Below are 19,050 nucleotides of genomic sequence, written 5' to 3' on the forward strand. Positions count from 1 at the left end.
GCTTCGAACTACCTTTGAAAAAGACGCCCGAGATATCGAGCGAGCACGTAGCTATTCCAGAAATGTGACAAGTCGAGAACGGAAAAAAAAAAAATAAATAAAAAAACTAAGAAGAAGATGAAGCAAAGTGAAAACGTGTCAGTTCTTTTCACTTGATATCGTAGGGCCTGAATAGCGGCTGTATCGTAACTCTCTGTATCACCTTATCGACTTAATTCTATCGTCAATTAATGAGCCAGTAACCAATCGATCGATCCAAATGTTACAAGCTGGATTTACGCTATTGCCATGCAACCGGAGCTCCCTGTGCTACGATATGAAAGCGGTCGTGTTTATCTCTAATGCGATAGACACGAGACAACGATCGATCGAACGATCGCACCTGATCGTTGCCTCAGGCTTGCACAACGACGATACGTCCCCGTAACTTTATACGCTACAAATTAACATAGCTACAGATATATCGTTCGATTAAATATAAATATCATCATTACGGCATCGAGAAGTGTACGGGCATTCTAATAAGAACATGTGTAATACCGACTGAGGTATAAAAAACTCACCCTCTGATCGTAGTAACGATGCGTGTTCGTCAGGTCGATTACATACTTGATACGTGGCATAGCATCTAGTAACATTTTTGGCGTGAATCTGGAACACGATTGTAAAATAAATGAAAGACCTCGTTTCGTACGGGTATATATCGGTCATCGTCGGACACTCGTGGCACGGCGGCGAGGCTTTCCGACCGGACCAGCGATGACTCGATGATGCATTGAGAGGGGGGGAAGGGGGGTTGAGGAGGAGTTGGATTCTCTTCTTTTTTTTTTTTTCGGGGCCCAGTGATTCTTCTCGCACGTTCGGGTACGGGGGATGGTTTTAAGGGCGGGGGTGTCGGTCGAAATGGTCCCGCAGCCCCCTCAATATATCAAATCGCCGAAGGCGAAGTTAGGTATGTAACGGGCAACTCGAGGCACGCGCATACCAAAACCCTTCGAAGTGCAGCCCCTTTGTCTTAACGAACCACCCCATAAATAAACACCCGCCGTCCACGAATTGCTCGACTATTAGAATAGTCGGAAAAAAATAAGGATTCTTTTTTTTTTTGCCTTATAGAATTTATCGGATGGCTAATCGATTTAAAATCCACTAACGAACCGCTAATGTGATTCAGAGATTTATGAGCCGCCCTGTCAACTCGAGTTATACGACTGTTTAATCATCGAGGGTTTACGCGAAGGTATAAAAAACCAAACCGCTTCACCCCCAACGGGTTTGCCGGAAATTTTCAACGACTCCCACGAACCGAAAAATTAATAGTTTCGGACAGAAAATTTTTAGGACTACGAGAAGGTAATATATATTACGTGTTTTCAACCCTTTTGGGCAATCAGAAGGGACTACGAGAATCGATTTAGTAGGAGGGCAGGGGTATAATAGCTCGGAATATTTTCTATACCGTCGCTAAGGAATTAAAGAGTTGTTGCAGCTTCCGGTAGCAATGAAAGAGCTGTTAAATGTGTACACGTGTCGTATACCCGTTTATAGGAGTTATTAAATCACGCGTTTAGAGCTATGGGTAGGCGGGTCTCAAATTACGCGAATCTCCGCATACCGTTGGCAAATAATTACGGAATTAACGACCACCGGGGGTAAGAGTGGGAGAGAGGATCGAGTCGCCGCGGTAGAGAAAGAGAGATGAGAATCTTACCGTTGGTCTGGCTGCAGGTTGTTAGACACCGCCTGAAACAGAGAAGTATAATATAATGATAATGACGAGAAGAGAGTTGGAAAAAAATGACAGCTAATGAGAGCTAATGAAATCGTGCTCGAAATAATTAATAACCCGGTATCCCGTGACCCCGAGTGGATTAACATGTTCCCGAACAAGCGGTACCGCGGCTCCATCTCCGCTCGGCTTCATCATTTACGGAGTTGGCACAGCTAAGACATAATCCGTGACTGCGGCAGCAGGTACGCGGCAGTGCGGCGGGTAAACCTCCGCAAGTATTACGAGCCTCTGAAACGCGCGTCATTGCCTACGAGTTTATATAATTAATCGCGGCTGGCTGTCGTGCGCGCGGGGCTAGAGACGAAATGATAATTAATCACGCGAAAGGCCGAGTAAAGACGCCGGGCGGGGGAACCCCCGCGGACAAAATAAAAATAATGGAAACATCGACGAACGTACGGATTCTTTGCTTTTTAATTTATTTCACCGAATATTTCTAGGCGAGTACGGAATTTCAGTTTCTATTAAACTATCGACATCCGGAATCACGAAAAATCTCATCGTCCGCACGCGCGTAAAATCGCGTGTATCTCGCTATCCTGGAGAGTGCAAAATTACTCGAAGGATATCTCTTTCCGTAACACGATTCCAACGGAAACGGAGAGTAGAGATTTCAGAATCTCGAAATCTTTCTGACGCCCCTCGATAAAGATCGGAATTTTTTGTTTCCCTTCCGTTCTCTGGTTCTCGCAGATCCGAGGGTGCGAACAATGCGAAGACGCGAGGCAATAATTGGCCGGTAGAATCCATCGGGATCTCCGGAGTCTCCGGAGCCTCCGGTAAAGGCGAAGGGAGACTCGAAACAACTCTACTCGTCCGGGGCGCAGATCTCCTAATACTAACGCCCGATCAGCTGCGTCTCGGATCGTAGAATGCGCGTTATTATTAATTACAGCGTAAAACTTTCATTCGAATCATCATATGGGTGGGCTAAAAATAATTACAGGTTACGCGTCACGCGTTGCGATTGGCTGGGCGGGTATGTGAGATCCGAGGTGAGAATCTCTCCGGCTTTAAAGAGGCTGCGGAGGCTGCACAGCGCGTACGTATACGTACGTATCGTCGTGATACGTGTTTCGGAAGATTCGGTCCGTTTGGTCGCATTAATAACCGCTCCTTGCCCTACGACGCGGTTCGTGCTCACGTTACAGAGTAACGTACCCAATGTAACAATCCCGATATCACCGGCCGACAGTGAGAACTCACACGAAACGAACATCACGAGATGGTTTATTAAACGTCGTTCCGAACGCGCCGCGGCGTTTCGCCAGCGGACTATTGAACTAGGACGTGAATAATATACGATATGTAATACCGCGCGCGTTCATGGACCACCTCCGATCAATTCACCGTGCGATACGACCGACGATCGGATAAAAAAGCTCGCGCGCGCGCGCGCCCCCCTCAGTTACGTAACGATTACCGTACCGGAGTATAATAGGAGATCGGATCGAGATCGAGAAAAATAGCTCAATCGAACTCACATACCCGCCGCCATTTTCGGTTTGAGAAAACCGTGCGAGAATGATTGAAGCGATAAATTGGAAAGGCGCGACGTAGGTGAGAGCAAATAAAACCCGTACGGGGTACGAGAGGGTCCCGGGGTTCAGGGTAAACGACGGAAAAGATGAGCGAGTGTACACGTATGGAGCGAGCGCTGCGAGCGGCTCGTAAATTTTGCGTCGCAACGCGAGACGCGTTGTGCAATTGAATTTTTTTTGAGAAGAATTCAAAGTGCCTGTCACGTTTCGCACATACGGGTTACAAGGCGAGTACGCGAACGGAGCTAACGATTCCAGGTATAGCGCGGTGTGTTTGCATACCCTTCGTCGCTCGCGATTTGCGGCCGGAGCGAAGCGGAGCCGCTGAGGTGTTCGGATCGAAATTGTTATACAAGGTATAAAACTTACGACGACGACGACGAGGACGGACCGTAGGACGAGGTGGACGAGGTGGACGGAGAGACGGACAGTCGGACGGAGCTGAGATAAGACGATGATTTGTGGCCCGTGCCAGGGCAGGCAGGCAACGATCTATCGATACGCGAACGACGTAAATAAATAATCGCGATATTAGCTCGCGAATGTTAAATCTATAAATATACGGGATATAGGAGTATAAGGGACACGCCGCTGACACAGATCCACGGAGTCGTGTGACCCGCGACCCCTTTGAACCCGTCTGCGGACTACTCGCCGAGGAGGCGTATCGTATCACGCGATATCGGGGACAGGGATCAATTCGGCTGGGTAAGCGGCGTCGGGTACCGCGAGGACATCGCTGAGGAAATATTGTTACGCGAGAGTTATGACCCCGGGAGAGTCACGACGCCGCTGGAAACTCTGTTGAAAAATGAATAAAAAAAGTAAATAAAAAATAAAACGAAATAAAATAAAATACACTCAGCCCTCCGACGTCCGGGAGTCTCCTCGGTGTTTTTCGACCACCGGATCCCAACGCGGATCTCACCCGTTGACGTGGTGATGATAGTTGTCGATGAATTCGCACTCCGCGGAGGCGAGTCGACGGGCGGAAAGGACTCCTTGATTCCCTACAAAGGCTCCCGCGGCGCGCGAACTCAAACAACCCGTGCACAGTCCCCCGGGTGACTGGTGATATTCGCTTATTATATTTGCGTTCGTTCGGAGTAGGGAAGAAGGATCATCCGCGGACATGAGTCGAGAGGAGTCGAGTCGAGAGGGCAGCTAAAGATTTACAGCTTTCTCGAGGGAATGACTATAACGCTCGCGGATCTTGAGCGGAGAGAAGAGGAGCTCCAGGGAGCGCAGGGTGGGTACGAAGAAGAGTCGGTCGGCCCACCTGCGAGATTTACTTTCGACCGGCTTTGGCGTGTGTCCGTGATCCTTCTTCTACCGTTCCTCGGCTTCTCCCCGCTGCACGGCACAAGTCCGACGAAGAGTCACGCGCGTTGATTCTACTATTCAATTTCACGATCCTTAGCCTAAAATATGACCGTACCTAAATCAGGATTATTGACCGTCGAGCGAAGTGCATTGTACACCGCGGCGGCGCCTCCAACGCGACGATGACGACCCCCGGGAACGTCCCGACGTTGTTCTCCCGACGCTATATAACATCTCGCGGAGACAACGTACACGGGGGGGGGGGGGAATTTTTTACACATTAAATCCTCTCGTTCCTTACAGGTACGTCAACGATCGTTCGATATATTTTTATCGCCCAACATTTCCTGAATATTCGAACCGGCCTCACGGTCCTCCCGCGGGGTCACAGAGTGCACCGAAGGAATTCCACACGCACAAATTTAGGCTCTCCCATATCGCGGGATGCCATTAAATCATGCTTTGCCAACTCGCGCTTAAACCTGATTGTGGGGGCTACACGCCACATTTGGCGCTTTCCAGTTCTGCAATGCTCTCGTGACTCGTGTTCCTTTTCTTTCCTTTTTTTCGTTTTTTAATTTCTTACTTCGCTCCTTCATTCTGACCGCATCATCTCACAGCTCCCTTCGCGCAAAATTCTCGGTGGGATTCTGGAGTCCGTGGAATTGCAATTCCCGAAGTGCATCGGTTTCCCTCGCTCACCTTTCAACAGTCATCACCTTGCGTCGAGTGCGTATACAAGGGTGGAAAATTAATGGGTCAAGAACTGCGAGCGAGGGACCGGCGCGGCGAGTTGGCGGAACCATTTTTCCAAGTTCTGTTCGGGGTAAACTTTTAATTACCAGTGTTATCGGCGACGGGATCGGCACGGAAGGCAAAAGGGATGACAGACGGACGGACAAACCGACGGACGAACGGTGCCCGAGGTACATAAATAAGTGTGCTGCTGCTGCTACTTTTACTGCTTCGGAGAGAAGAGAGACGAAGGAAGAGAAAGAAAAAAAAAAAAAAAAAAAAAAAACAGAAAGAAAGAAAGGAGAGAGATCGTCCGCTGCAGGAGCCTCTTGATTCTGAGACCGATGCCGCAGGATCCCCCGCGGCTCGAGCTACCATTACAAGGAGCTGCTCCTCTCTCGCAGAAAACGTCATGGAAATACAAGGATATGAGAATATCCGAAAGTGAAGTCAGCTGCGCGTTTCCCCGAGCAACAGATGGCAGTTTGGAATACCAGAAGGTCCGAGCTGGCAATAAACTCGTTTGAAGTATGTTTCCGTGATGATATCTTCAAAATTGTAATGACCAATTCAACGGCACAATGGGACCACCACGGGGCCGGAGCGAATCCGGGAAAAATTAATTTATACTACGGATTGGTCGAGCGGTGTCGGACGGAGAAGACAAGTCCCGGGAAACGGAGCGAGGGAGAGAGAGCCTAGCTAAGGAAATCCAGAGTCGTTTCTCGCCCACCCTTTTTCCACTTTTCAACGATCACAAAACGATATCTTTCAAATCGTAATCGGCCCCGCCATTGTGCGCCACGGAGATTCCTTTCTACGTAGTCTATTCTCGACGGAGAACCGAGGCTATTTCGTTCCGTTGATGATCGTCGTTGCGGCTGAGTTCCTCGCGCGCGAACCAAACAACAAGAGGCAGGCGCAACCACCACCCCGCGAACGCGAGATTAATGATGATTTCTCCCGCGGTGTGATCTGCGCGTGCACGATGATGGGACAAGCCAACTTCACTTGGCTCCCTGTACGCCCTAATGCGAGCAGGGCGATGGATTTATGGAGGCGGGCCGCGGTAAATCGGCGATTTAAAACGGTGAAGAATTCATTCTTCGGCTAATAGACGTTGAACGAGTTCCAGAACTACCGACTCCGGTTGTTGACGTTCGACCTAATGAATCCGGCCAAGCCATTTGGAACGCAACCCGAGAACCGATGCATCGGATAATAGAATATAGGTACGTACACGTAAAATACGCGACGCTACGTATAATATATTATCACACACTTCTGCGGTCATGTAGGTCGCGTTTCGTACGTGTGCACGTGGTCCTCGTCCATCGATCCCGAAGTGCTCTACTTAGAAGCGCGGTGATACGCTTCTTACCGAGCATCCGTCTTTATTTTTATTCCACAAGATGTTCCCGGAGATAAGCTCACGAATAATATACGAGTTCTTGATTATGAAAACGGAGAAAAATTCGAAGGAGTAACGACGCGGACGGGCAGCATCCCTCACGGAGGGAGACGGCGATTTATCTAAATTCCAAAACTTCATCCCCAACGAGGAGGAGCGATTTCTCGGAGATTTGTACTGTTTAGCGAAAACTATTTTGCCCGGCGCTAGTAAGGGGCGTTCCCGCAACCATGGCAATATCCGGGCGAAAAAAAATAATACTCCCTACGCAGCCACACCGATGAGCTGAGCGAGAAATCTTGTTAAACCCGCAGCCCCGAGAAGAAACAAACATTTGTTTAAACGAGTCCGACAAGTCGGGACCGTAAACGCTCGAAGGTCGTTCATCTTTTGACCGGTCGTACTGCTGGCGGTCGCTCGTTAATATAATGTATTCTCACCCCCGTAGCTAAAACAATCAGTATCGGGTCTCTTTTGAGAAGCTGAACCACGGGGCCGGTTCGCTCCGCCCTGGTCAACCCTCCCGATTCTTTTTTTCTCTTCAATGTTGTTCTCTTTTTTTTTTTTCTTTTTTTTTCACGTAAAGAAAATCAATAAGCTCTGCCCCTGAAAAACGGATTTCTCGGAGTAGCCCAGGTAACGAAATACGAGATACGAAATGGCGACGCGACTCGGAATCAGTGGTGTTGAGAGCGAAGTGTATCCCGAATGGAGTTTTGCCCACGCGTCGAGGAGATTAAACGAGCACCTTCCTCGCGATGTACCTACGTTACATCGGAGGCGATAACCGCGCGCCGACAAGAGAGATGATACGCATTATATCGATGTCGCAACATCGTCCCGATGAGGTGAAGTGCGGGCGGCGACAGTTAGAAGTAGCGTCGGGAACCGGCCGCACGTTGTCGCCGGACTCCGGTTGCTTTCGGTGATCGGCACGCGAGCTGAGCCGATCTCCATGTAGGGAGGAGATCGTCGCCCGGAGGTCACATCGGGTCGTCTAAGGTCATACGGAGTCGCGTGCATCGGTATCAACATCAACATCGGCGGCTGGTTACGTATTGCATCAGCCATCAGACTTTTCCTCCTCCCGCCCGCCAACTCGCCGCCCGCACGTATCGACTGTCACAGTTTCCACGCGACACCGACGACGACGGACCGCTCGCAGCGACTGGACCAATACCGCATTCCAAAAATCGATTGATATACGACGCTCTTTAAGTTACCTCCTCCGAAAAATCCCACGTTCCCTCCCCCCCCCCGCCCCCCTCCCCCTCCCGAGTATCGTCGTCTCTGGAATTCGTCCATGGCAGACACGGGAGTCTGTCGGGAGGACGTCGAAAACACGTTATCATGTACAGATATGTGTTTCTCACTACCGACTTAGCTGCGTGTAAAAAGTTTAACGAACCAAACTAACTACATCGGGGTGTCCAATGACGATTTCCCTGAATTCAACGCTTATCCGTTTCTCTTGGAATGCCTCAATTCCGAGGTGGGTGGAGATAAGGGGATAATCGTGAATCCGTACCTGGGTCGGAATCTTTGGAGCAGGTGAACCGACGAGGTTCGTAGCGGGTCTAGTCCCGGGGAGCGAGAGGACCCCCCGAAGCGCATAACCCGCCCCCAAGATATTTTTAATTTTATTACAGCCTGTAATATGGAAATTCTACGGTCCCATTATTAGGTGTGAATTGAATTATAGCAGCAGTCGACGCTCTTATTTTTTATACCGTAGAGAACATGGATTGTCCGTTGTGTATTCATGTTTATTCAAAAGGGAGAGGGGTGCCCCCCCCCCTCCTCCCCCTATTTCCCTAACAAACTCCAGACCTCATGCAGATCCAGAATTTCCGTCCTACTAAAATCAGCCGAGTAACGATCTATCGGGATTTTAATCGAGCAGATGCGGTTGCTCCTCGCGGAATCGGGAAAAAGAGGAAAAACGAACAACTCTTGAGGGTGAACGTAATTGAAAAGAAACTTATTCCGCATATTATTGTTCAAGGCGCGGTCCTGCGTGGAACCGAGGCGGGGTATGGAGGGCAATAAATTTGCCAATTTTTCCACACTCCACCGGCGAAGGTGACGTTGTTTCGTAAATATTATATTTGGACAATCGGAGAGAGGTGGAGCTGAGTTTTGTGAACCGCGGCAGTTGTACGCGGTAACGGGTATAAGTCCGATTTGGTATTGGTGGAATGTGAGGGGATTGACGATGGTGAGGAAGAAAAAGGGGGCAGGTGAACTCCACCGCGATCACGCGCCTTTCAAGGGAAATTTATGTGCTAAGGGCATAAAGAAGGCTCCCAATGGAACAGAGGAGACCCGAAACCATCGAACCGACCAAACCGTGCCGGGCCACAATGCGTGCATGCGACGACGTATGTACGTACAATAATGCGTAGGAAGCAGAACAGGAAAAAATGGAGAGAAGGGAAGAAGAGAGGAAATAAGGAGTCAGAAGTGCCTGCGTTCCGCTCCTCACTTTCGGGGGGTGTGGCACCCGCGAGGTGAAATCGCCCGACCAAACGCTAATGCGGCGAGTGTGGCACTTATTTGGGTGCCGGGCGATGCACGAAACGACGGTGAAATAAACCGGAGAACTCCGACGGTCATCGGGATCCCCGTGATTGTGGCACGACGTTCGACCCGTAACTTCGACTTCCTTCTTTTAGCGCTGGACTCCTTCGTACGAAGTGATTCTCTGGAGAGAAAACCGAGAAATCGTGGGCCGGAGGACGAGGTCCGACCAATCGGAAGACCACCTGACGGAGTAGTGTGACCGTTGAATTCTTCTATGACAAACAGCAAGATTCCTCTGGGCATCAGAGCGAGTCTGAGTTATTCCGGTGAAGCTCGCGCGGCTATAGTAAGGAAATTACGGTGTAGCTGTTTCTGCCGCTGCTGCTGCCGGTTGGACAGATGCTGGGTGGCGATAGTCTAACGAACCCGTGCAAAATGAGACCGGCGAAACACGATCGTCCCTCGGATAAGGGGCTGCTACCGCGAGCGCCAGAGAGAGCCGTGTATACCTTCTCTCCATTTGGCTTACTCGACTGCTCGCCATCGGGGACCGAGAGTCCTGTAGGTTCCCGGAAAGCTCGGGACGAGAAAAGAGAAGAGGAAAAAGATATGCAGAAAAGGAGATGAAGAGAAAGGCCACGAACCTGGTGGAAAACAACTGCGTACAGGCCGTTTCATCTAGCGAAGATACCGAGAGAGAGGCAGGCAGTCCTAGTCCTGCCTATCTGATCCGACGAAATGGACGAGCAGCACAAACACTAAACTAAAAGACAAAAGTGTCCTCAATCCCAGAACCAGCTCCCTCGACCCCCGCTCCTTCTTCTGGCCCCCGCAACGTTCGCAACCCCCTGGAGCAACGAACGTTTCCCCAACTTTTCTTATTGGTCTAATTGTATTTCGGGTATCACGACGCCGATGATCGACTGCTCCGGCTGATAACTCATTTCGTCTCAATAGAGAAATGTTTTCTCTGGAGAATTTTTTTTTGTACGAGAATTTAGGGTCATAAACGAGGTATAAGGTAAATACGGGTACAACAGATTCACAAATTACAAATAATTTTTATCTATAGAACTTAAGTAGATGTACCGTAGTGGGTATCTCAAAGGGAAACAATTTTTATACGCCGTGTGGCATATAAAGGAGGTGGGGGAGGCTCGCGAGCGAGTAAGATAGCTGGAGCAGAGCCAAAGCGAGAGCGAGATGAGGATAGGTGAGAAGTAAGAAGAGAGGAGTGCGGCGGCACGTAATGGGAGAAAGTCAGCTTAATTGTACGGCTAATGTTTCGGATAAATCTGACCTCTGACGACCGTACGTCAAAAATAAGAAGAGAAGAAAAAAGAAACGTTTGAAAACATCAGAAAAACGGGGAAAAAAGTAAAGAATTTGAATACACTTTCGTATAAGCCGCGTCGTATTCGCCGCGTCTATTCCAACGGTGAGGCTGTGCCGGTCCTCCCCGCGGGTCTACACCGGTACCATCGGGAGTTTGAGATCGCGGTAGCCTCCGCCGCATCCAACTGTTAGTATAATTAAAGATAATACGGGAGGCTGTGGGATTCCCTCCGGTGCAAAGTCGAAGACTCTTCCTTTTCATAAAACGCCAGCTACGTCGCCACGATGCCACCGGACGTCACGCGGCGCACGGAATGTAAATCCGTTCGCCCACGAATAAAAAAAAAAGTCCACCCCCGTCGCCACCGCATGAGCCAACATCAGGAGGAACAACGCGCCCGAAAGCTACAGACGTTAAAGCTCGCTAGATTTTGTCGATAAATTTTTTCATTCCATCCACGAGATATACGCTCACGTATACGAACCCCTATTTTCATTTTCAACGAGAACGCTCGATTCGTCGGGAAACCGCGTCGATCACGCGATCGTTGAATCCGCAGCGGAGCGATATCGCGAGATCTGTGTACGAGGTGAAAAATCGGAGAAGGACGGGAATAAGATGCACGCGGTTCGAGGGTACGGTGGTGACGGGGGTGTCGCAGAGGCGCCAGGAAACCAGAGTCGAACGAAACAAAGGACGACATTGGCTCCGCGATAAGATCTCCGGGTTAGAATCGGTGATATTTCACGAAGTCATCGAAGTTGTTCGCCAACTTGGGCATAAATAACGACTCCGAAGTTTTACCCGTAGTAGTAGCTTTCTCGCTACTCTCGGGATTTGCTCCGATGGTCCGAAGGTACGTGGGTGGATCTTGGGGCGGCTCGGAGTGCCCGAGCTGTAGAAAACACCCCCGCGGGGCGCTAAGCAAACACTTACCATTGCTAATCGCGAAAGAAACATCCGCGCCCGCCCTACTTCATGGGAAAACAATAAATCCAGAACGCAGGGGCGGGGCGGACGCCTTCCTTTGAACCAGGTTTACTCTTATGCGCGCCTGCCTTCGCCCGTCATTCTCCCCGAGTCTATCTGTGCATGACGCGGAGGACTTTGCGGCCCACTTAAATACCAAAATAAGGCAAAGGATGAGACCGCGCCGTATAGTATAAACGTCAAACGCGTGCCTATTGTGGTTGCCGTATTCCATAGATGCTCCTCTGGCGCGCCCGTGACACGAATGGGATTTTTTATAACCGAAAATTTGATTTGTAGCGAATTTATTTTTTTGAAAAATGAACCCTATCAAATTTGATGAGTAATTCACCGTTCATATATGTGAATTATCGCACGATTGACGCGGCGACTGTATAGTAATAATCGAATGGCTATAGACGAAGGAGTTGATGGCTGCGAGGACTGGAAGAATGGAAACAATAAAGTGCTGGATAATGAAATTTGTGAATAGACCGCGACATTCACGCCCCCCCCCCCCCCGATACTAAACCGATATTAAAAGAAGTCTAAATCATCTCTTGATTGCCAGTGACGCGAGCGCGCGTACGTATCGCTCTCTCCACACTCATTTATTCCTTTTTTCCATCTATTTTTCTCTCTCACACCAATTCTTGTCCTCCGTCATAAAAGACTCCCACTCCCACATGTGAAACTACAAACGCCATGACCTATGCGCTGGACACAAAACGGCGCAAGTTCCACGACTCCAGAATCTACCATACCGATCCTACGATTAGCATTGCTTATCAAGGGCATTGTTTCACACATCTTTCAAACGTCCATCGCATGATATTCGGATCAATCGTTCTTCATCCCTGCACATGGCCTACTCGAAATTCGAAGGATGAAAAGACGCAATGACAAAATCGAATAAAAAATGTTCCTCCCGCAAGATTTCCATTACAAGTGAAACGCCCGTATGTTTCTGAGGCTATGCCACGGGGATCACATCAGAGACAACGAACGAAACCAACGCCGGGGAACGGTTTGGTAATGCAACTAACGTTTTGTCGTCGATCCCACGGATTTCGTAAGCGTATAAATATAAATTTTTAGGGAACCGGCCACTCGGTAACTCCGCGGGTCCCGCTGCCGAAGAATATCGGTGGTGAAATCGAGTGTTTGTCGGACGGATTAGCGCCTCCACGGGCACAATGCACCCTGCAGCTGCTGTTACTCACTACTGCATCAATTCCAGCTCGAGGTATATTAGTAGACCGTAAACAACCGAATATCGTAAAGCAAAGCCGATGATTCCCCCAGCTGTTCCCGCGTGGCTTCTCTCCATTCTCACCACCTTTCTTTTCCCCGATCGAGAGGCGCGCGGGAGGGGCGGGGATGGAAGAAAAAAACGGTAATAAGCGACTTCCAGGAACTAAATACGTCCCGGGCACGATTCGAACCGGAAGAGAAACTACGGTCAAACTTCTCCGGAGCTTCTCGGTTTGATCTTCCTCGGGGAAAGTCACCGGCTCCGCAGGGATCACGAGGTCGGTCAGCAAAGTACAAGACCAAACCTCCCGGCAACCTGTCTGATTAATTCCGTTATGATAACCCTGGAATGCACGCCGTACTCCACCCTCTCTCTCTCTCTCTCTCTCTCTCTCTCTCTCTCTCTCGCCCCTCTCTTCCTTTCTTTCTCGAGCGCACGGGAATATTTTCCCAAGCCCTCTGTCCGCGGCATGGCCGACACGCTGCCGATGTCCCTCCGTGGGGAGTACTTTTCTCCGGGCGTCTAATACATTGTCTGCCCTACGTCGAAACCCGAAATTCTCCCGACGCAATATACGCAGCGGCAGCGGCAGCGGCAGCTATATCGCCATCGAAAAGAGAATAATATGGAATTCGGTCGAATAAAATTGGATGATTATTATAATATCACTCGATCGACTCGAATGACCGATTTCCGTGCTAGGCGAGTCTCTACGAAAAAATATCGTGATCGGAAGACACCCGCCGAAGGAAACCACAGGGACTCGAAATACATGTAGTTCAAGGTGGGTTACGATCATTTCTGCACGAAAGGAATATTAATGCGAGAGCGGCACTCGACGGACAGTCGGGCAGTTTGGGGAAGGATGGATCACTTCTCTACGTGGGTGATATCTGTATTTCAACCCCTGCGGGACCGTTCAGATCTCTATCGAGGGAACTTCTCGGTTACAACGTTGCGCTTTAGTTTTTTTTGGACTCCTCTTACTCAGCTAAGAAGTTCTTTTATTTCATACGTGTGGGTGCGTGGGTGTGTTTTTTCTTCACCTCGACGCGCGATTCCACGAGTGAATAATTATAAATTCCGACCCACTGCACGACTCGGAAACCCTAGCTACGTCTTTAGCATCGATGCACAAGGGCTGATAAGCGGACTCTAACATTGAAATTTTTCTAATTCCCGTGAAAACGATGCGGCCCACCAAAGATCTGGAAGAAAGTAGTCGAAAAAAAAAAAAAAAAAAAACCGTGGCGAGTCGACGGGATGATCCTGCGTCGAAAATCACCATCGCGTTTGTCGCTGTCAGGTTCTCGGGCCATAAGCCACGTATACGGTTAAACCACCTTGTAAAAATAATGAAATTAATTACCCGATTACACGGGTAATTAAAGGTAAGCGGGCGGGTTCTCCTCACCAACTGTTTGCTTTAACCGCGCAATTATGAACCCCGCGCAACGATTATTATTATACCGAGCACTTGAATCGGTTGATTTACGTATAGCTGACGGACATCGTGCACCGTTACACTTATATCCAAGTCGCGACGTTCATGCGTGCGGCTAATGGACGTTATGTAAGGGACATAGCGAGCGAACGGATACCCGTACTCTCCTCTTTTCCCTCCTTTTATATCGCTCTCTCTTTTATTATTTTCCTCTCGTTACTCGCACACCCATTCGCGCGTAGATACGCATTTGTAAGTCGTAGGTACGCGTGGTGCACGTATTAAACGTTGGCATACGGATATACATACATACATACAAAAAACCATCTCCGAGAGACTTCAAACCTCAAAGGTATAATTATCGAGGCAAGCGTCGGGGTCGTTCGATGTGACCTCAAACATCCGCGCCAGTTTGATTTATCGACCGATTCGTGTAATTAAACGAAAAGTTTAAAGATGGGCCCCAGCTGGCCCCTGGGCCTTCCATACCATGTCTTATTATACGAAACGTATACCTTCGGGACCAGCGTCGCCCTCGCCTACAGGACTTCATGGGTGTCCGGAAGATATTCCGAACGCACAGATTTTGCAGATGTTCTCAAAGTCGAGAGAAAAAATTCAAGACCTCTCACAATAGACCCGAAGACCTCGAATAATATCTTCGACAAGTAGTCAGTCACCTACGTACAACGTTCTCGCAAGGATCATTCGTATAGCGACTGTGGATTCTTTTATTTTTTATTAGCACTCGTTTGGTCCGAAGGACGACCGTCCGTCGCTCGCGAGTCGCGAAGAATTGAAAGTTTTTTTAAACGAGCTAAATTATTTAGTCTTACGCGTTGATGTAATGTTTATGGAGTCAACGGTCAGCGATTGAGTGGTTTTCGAGGCGACTATTAGTCGGCTATTAGTGCGACCTGACAAGTCTGCGATGAATACGAATTCGGTACACCGAATTAATGCTATTCACTCTCGTATTACGTACGGTACCAACGGCGAACCTACGACACATAATATCATACGGGCATCGGTTATTACATTCGTTAAATTTATGGTATTTATCTTAGCGGAATATAATTTCGATACGGCTGTAAAAATATTTCTCTCGATTCGGTAAGCATCGAGGCAACGAATCCGTTGACCGGTAGTAGTCGGGTCGCGCGACGATTAAACGCAATGGTTTATTAATTTTCCATAGCGATTATCAAATTGATAAGCGATCTACCTGTATCGGTATTAAATTTGTTTTATCGACGATAAAAATGTTCGTGAAAACAAAAAGAGATTAAAAAAACAAAAAAAAAAAAGAAAAAAAAAACAACAACAACATTGGAATATGGTTAGTATTTTAGCAATGCGCATGGTTGAGTTAATAATTTACTACCGAAATAACGAAAGGTAAAGTTTCCCATGCGCGTGCTGCCGTTGCTGCTGCAGCAGTGATGTCCATTAAAAACCTGTTTTCATCTTTCGAATAGGAATAAATTTTTAAGCATTATTGTTCCAGGTAATACCCGGCGACCCGGCAGAATAAAGATAAGACAGTGAAATTAAACGGTTTGTACAAAAACTTCGGTTTATGGGCAGTAAAAGAAGCTCCACCACTCCCCGCGGCTATGTAGCGGCATCACAGACTTATTACCACTCTTCCTCACTCTGTGCAAGATGAAAAACAAAAAGTTGCATGTTGCACACGGAGGAAATCAAAAGAGAAAAAAAAAATTTCGAAGGACAATAACATCTGGGTCTCGTTCTGGATTTTACCTCGTAAGAAAAATTTGGTCAGTTTCTCCGCGCGAGTATCAGCCCCGAAAATCGGGTCGCTGTAGCTAACAATAAGCGAAACATGTTTCTACGCTCCTCGCAACATATCCGCCGTTTGTATCCTCTTAGCGACTACCACGATAGATCCATGTGATCCCTGCGGCGGTCGAATCCCGAGCGAGGTTTTTAGTGACTTTTATTGATCTTTAGCGATCGAGACGTGGGTCCCAAGTCTATTCGGGTCCGGACCGCCCGGTTAATCGTTTAGCCCTTGTCGCGGGCGTGGACAACCCCTTTGGCGATCGGGTCATTTTATAACGATCGCTCGCTTGGCGATCTTCAGCGATCAGAGATATAGTCAACTTGTGATCGTAAAGCGATCGTTTCAGTTTACTTATTAGACACGGGATTTTTACGAGGGGTTGAAATCGAAAAAAATTTATCCCTACGGGGGTGCACATCTCTTTCCATCGGCTACGAACGACTCCTTGGCACACCATGGTCTTTGCGTACCCCCTATTCCTAATCCTGCATAGAAAAATTAATTTCCCAAACGAGTACACGCTACGGCACCGTTCGATCGGGGTAACAACAATAGGGATTCTCGTCCGCGTAAGTTATAAACCCTAAATTATGAGCCTTACGATTAACAGTACCTAGTTCTTTACTTAACAGTTATCCCCCACAGGTTAGGTAGTACCTATGAGATAAGGAGGGATATATTCACGTGGAGTTTCTGATACTGACGTATACACATCCGTATGAAAAGAGTTTAATGGGGGAGTAGGGGGAGTAGGGGGAGTGGTGGACCTTCGCAACCACGTGTGTTCCACGTGTATGTGTACGTACGTACGTACGGTATACCCAATAAACCGAAAGAGACGAGCAAGATAAATGTCGTGTGGAGCCACGATCCTAAGAACCAATTGATTATTATCATAATCCTCGTTATGCCTGACAAATCGTCGGATTATATTCGTTCTATCTTACCGCGTGCGTCTCGGACCTGACCGGCTCTATAGCAGCAACGGCAACAGCTCGAACGCGGAGAAGAATTACTCCTTGCAACGGAATTCGACGAGGTATTGGGCGCCGGTTAATTGAAAACAGACCTCGACGCGAGATACTTCGTCGCTCAGGTGTACACGTGGCTGACCAATTCAAGTTTCGCAGATTTTCCCTCGCTTATTTATGTAGGAAGATTCAATAAAAAAAATCTCCGAGATATTCTCCACGAGAATGCCGGTACCGTCGATATTATATCGCCGTCGTCGTCGTCGTCGTCGTCGTCGTCGTCGTCGTCGTCGTCGTCGTCACAGAAGTTGCAACACCATCGGACCGGACGACTGGGACTCGGAGACGTCCGCGGAGGATTCGAACAAGTTGTGAAAATATGTACATACAACGCCGTTGTGAACGCCGCATTGTGTCTATGCTAATGCGGTCCTCTTCTCGTTGAGCCACCGGGCCTCTGGGCTCCCCGCCCTCACGAATTGTCGGGAGGAAGAAAAATAGTAATAATAACGACGATAACAATAATAACAACAACAACAATAATAATAACAACAATAATAATAATAATAATAAGAGAAGAGAAAAGAAAAGATCGGTGAAAAGAAAAAAGTATAGGGGGCAAAGGGACATACGCCAGATTTGGTGGACAACGTGGGCCCCGCGCTCACGCGAAATCTCTATAAATTTGAAGACCATAAGGCAGGGAATGTAACTTCGAAATGATATACCTGCCTACGCTCGAGGAATTTATGGGAATTCGCTCGCAGCTCGAGCTCGCGCACGGTTTTTCGGAGCTCGGAACCCGAGCTAAGACTCTGAGGGGGGTTAGAGGTCGATTAATTTCGTGCCGGCCGAATACTGCAGATGTGAAATGATACAATGGGAAAAACGAAAATCTTTTGAGAAAATAAGGTAAACTTGTAGATGGCCGAACGGTGAATACCCGAGATCAGTAAATCAAATCTCGAATAGTTTCCCGAAGAAGATAGAGTAACGGATTGGGCTCTTGTACAATAATACGCGAGGTATACCTACCTATACAGAATCGGCGGAGAGATAAAAATCGCTTTTGAAGATTCTCCCGGAAGACGAGAGCGCGAAGATGAAAACGAGGATGACGACGAGGACGAGGACGAGGACGAGAAACCCCCGGGAGGTGCCGCCGGATTCGAAGGAAAGTAAAGTGGCCCGCGAGTTCGGAGCTCCTGAGATCAGTTGATATCAATCGAGGTCCCAAATTGGTGTATTGTTGCTCGGGGAACCCCCCCGCGTTATAAACAAGCTTGATGTATGCGCGTATCTTCTCTTTTATTTTATTTTTTCTCGAAAACGCCGAAGGCTCGATCCCCTCCGTCCTCTCTTTCCCTCTCTTCCCTCAGTATTCTACTCGGCGTGATCTATCGCGCTCACGCTGGGCTCACCGAGTCGTTATTGAAATATTGGGATTTCTCATGGACACCTCGTGCAAGCCATACGTATACCTTTCGCCTATCCTGAGGTGACGTCTTACTCAATGCTCGCGCCCATCGCCGATCGTCATATGGACTAGCTGTGCAGTCAATATTACAAGTAGGTGAGTATATTATTACGACCGTATGAAAAATGAGGAGTTTTGAAAAAGTGAAGAACGAAGTCTCGACGAGAAAAAAATCGCGCTACGAAGTATGGAGACTAATCCGCGCGGTGGCGAGTCGATGCGAAACCGTGTACGAGCGTGTATTTATTTCAAAAGGCGTAGAAATGCGAGGAGAGGGTCAAGTAAATTAGCGTGATTATTTGAGGAACAGCTGAAACGAATATGTTAATGATTCGCGAGTCATACACGTACACGCATACTTCGCGACTCTGAGACCAGCCCTAATTGATGAGTGCTCAGTGCCGAGTTTCGCAGGGCATAAACCATTTTTATACCTCACCTTGGCTTCAATGCCTGTCCGGGCGTC

At 48.4% G+C, this 19,050-nt stretch overlaps 1 protein-coding gene across 3 annotated transcripts in view; it reads right to left on the reverse strand.

The window, feature by feature from the left end:
* LOC105692953 (RNA/RNP complex-1-interacting phosphatase) overlaps positions 1-19,050 on the reverse strand; it is a 41,778-nt gene that overhangs the window by 20,031 nt on the left and 2,697 nt on the right. For all 3 annotated transcript variants that reach the window (XM_048653646.1, XM_012412534.3, XM_012412535.3), the window contains exons 3-4: positions 1,712-1,743; positions 564-651 (exon numbers count right to left, since the gene is read on the reverse strand). In XM_048653646.1, coding sequence (XP_048509603.1) covers positions 564-651; positions 1,712-1,743 — 120 coding nt within the window. The remainder of the gene's footprint in view (positions 1-563; positions 652-1,711; positions 1,744-19,050) is intronic.

The sequence above is a fragment of the Athalia rosae genome, chromosome 1 (genome assembly GCF_917208135.1).
Source record: "Athalia rosae chromosome 1, iyAthRosa1.1, whole genome shotgun sequence".
Taxonomy (NCBI): Eukaryota; Metazoa; Arthropoda; class Insecta; order Hymenoptera; family Athaliidae; genus Athalia; species Athalia rosae.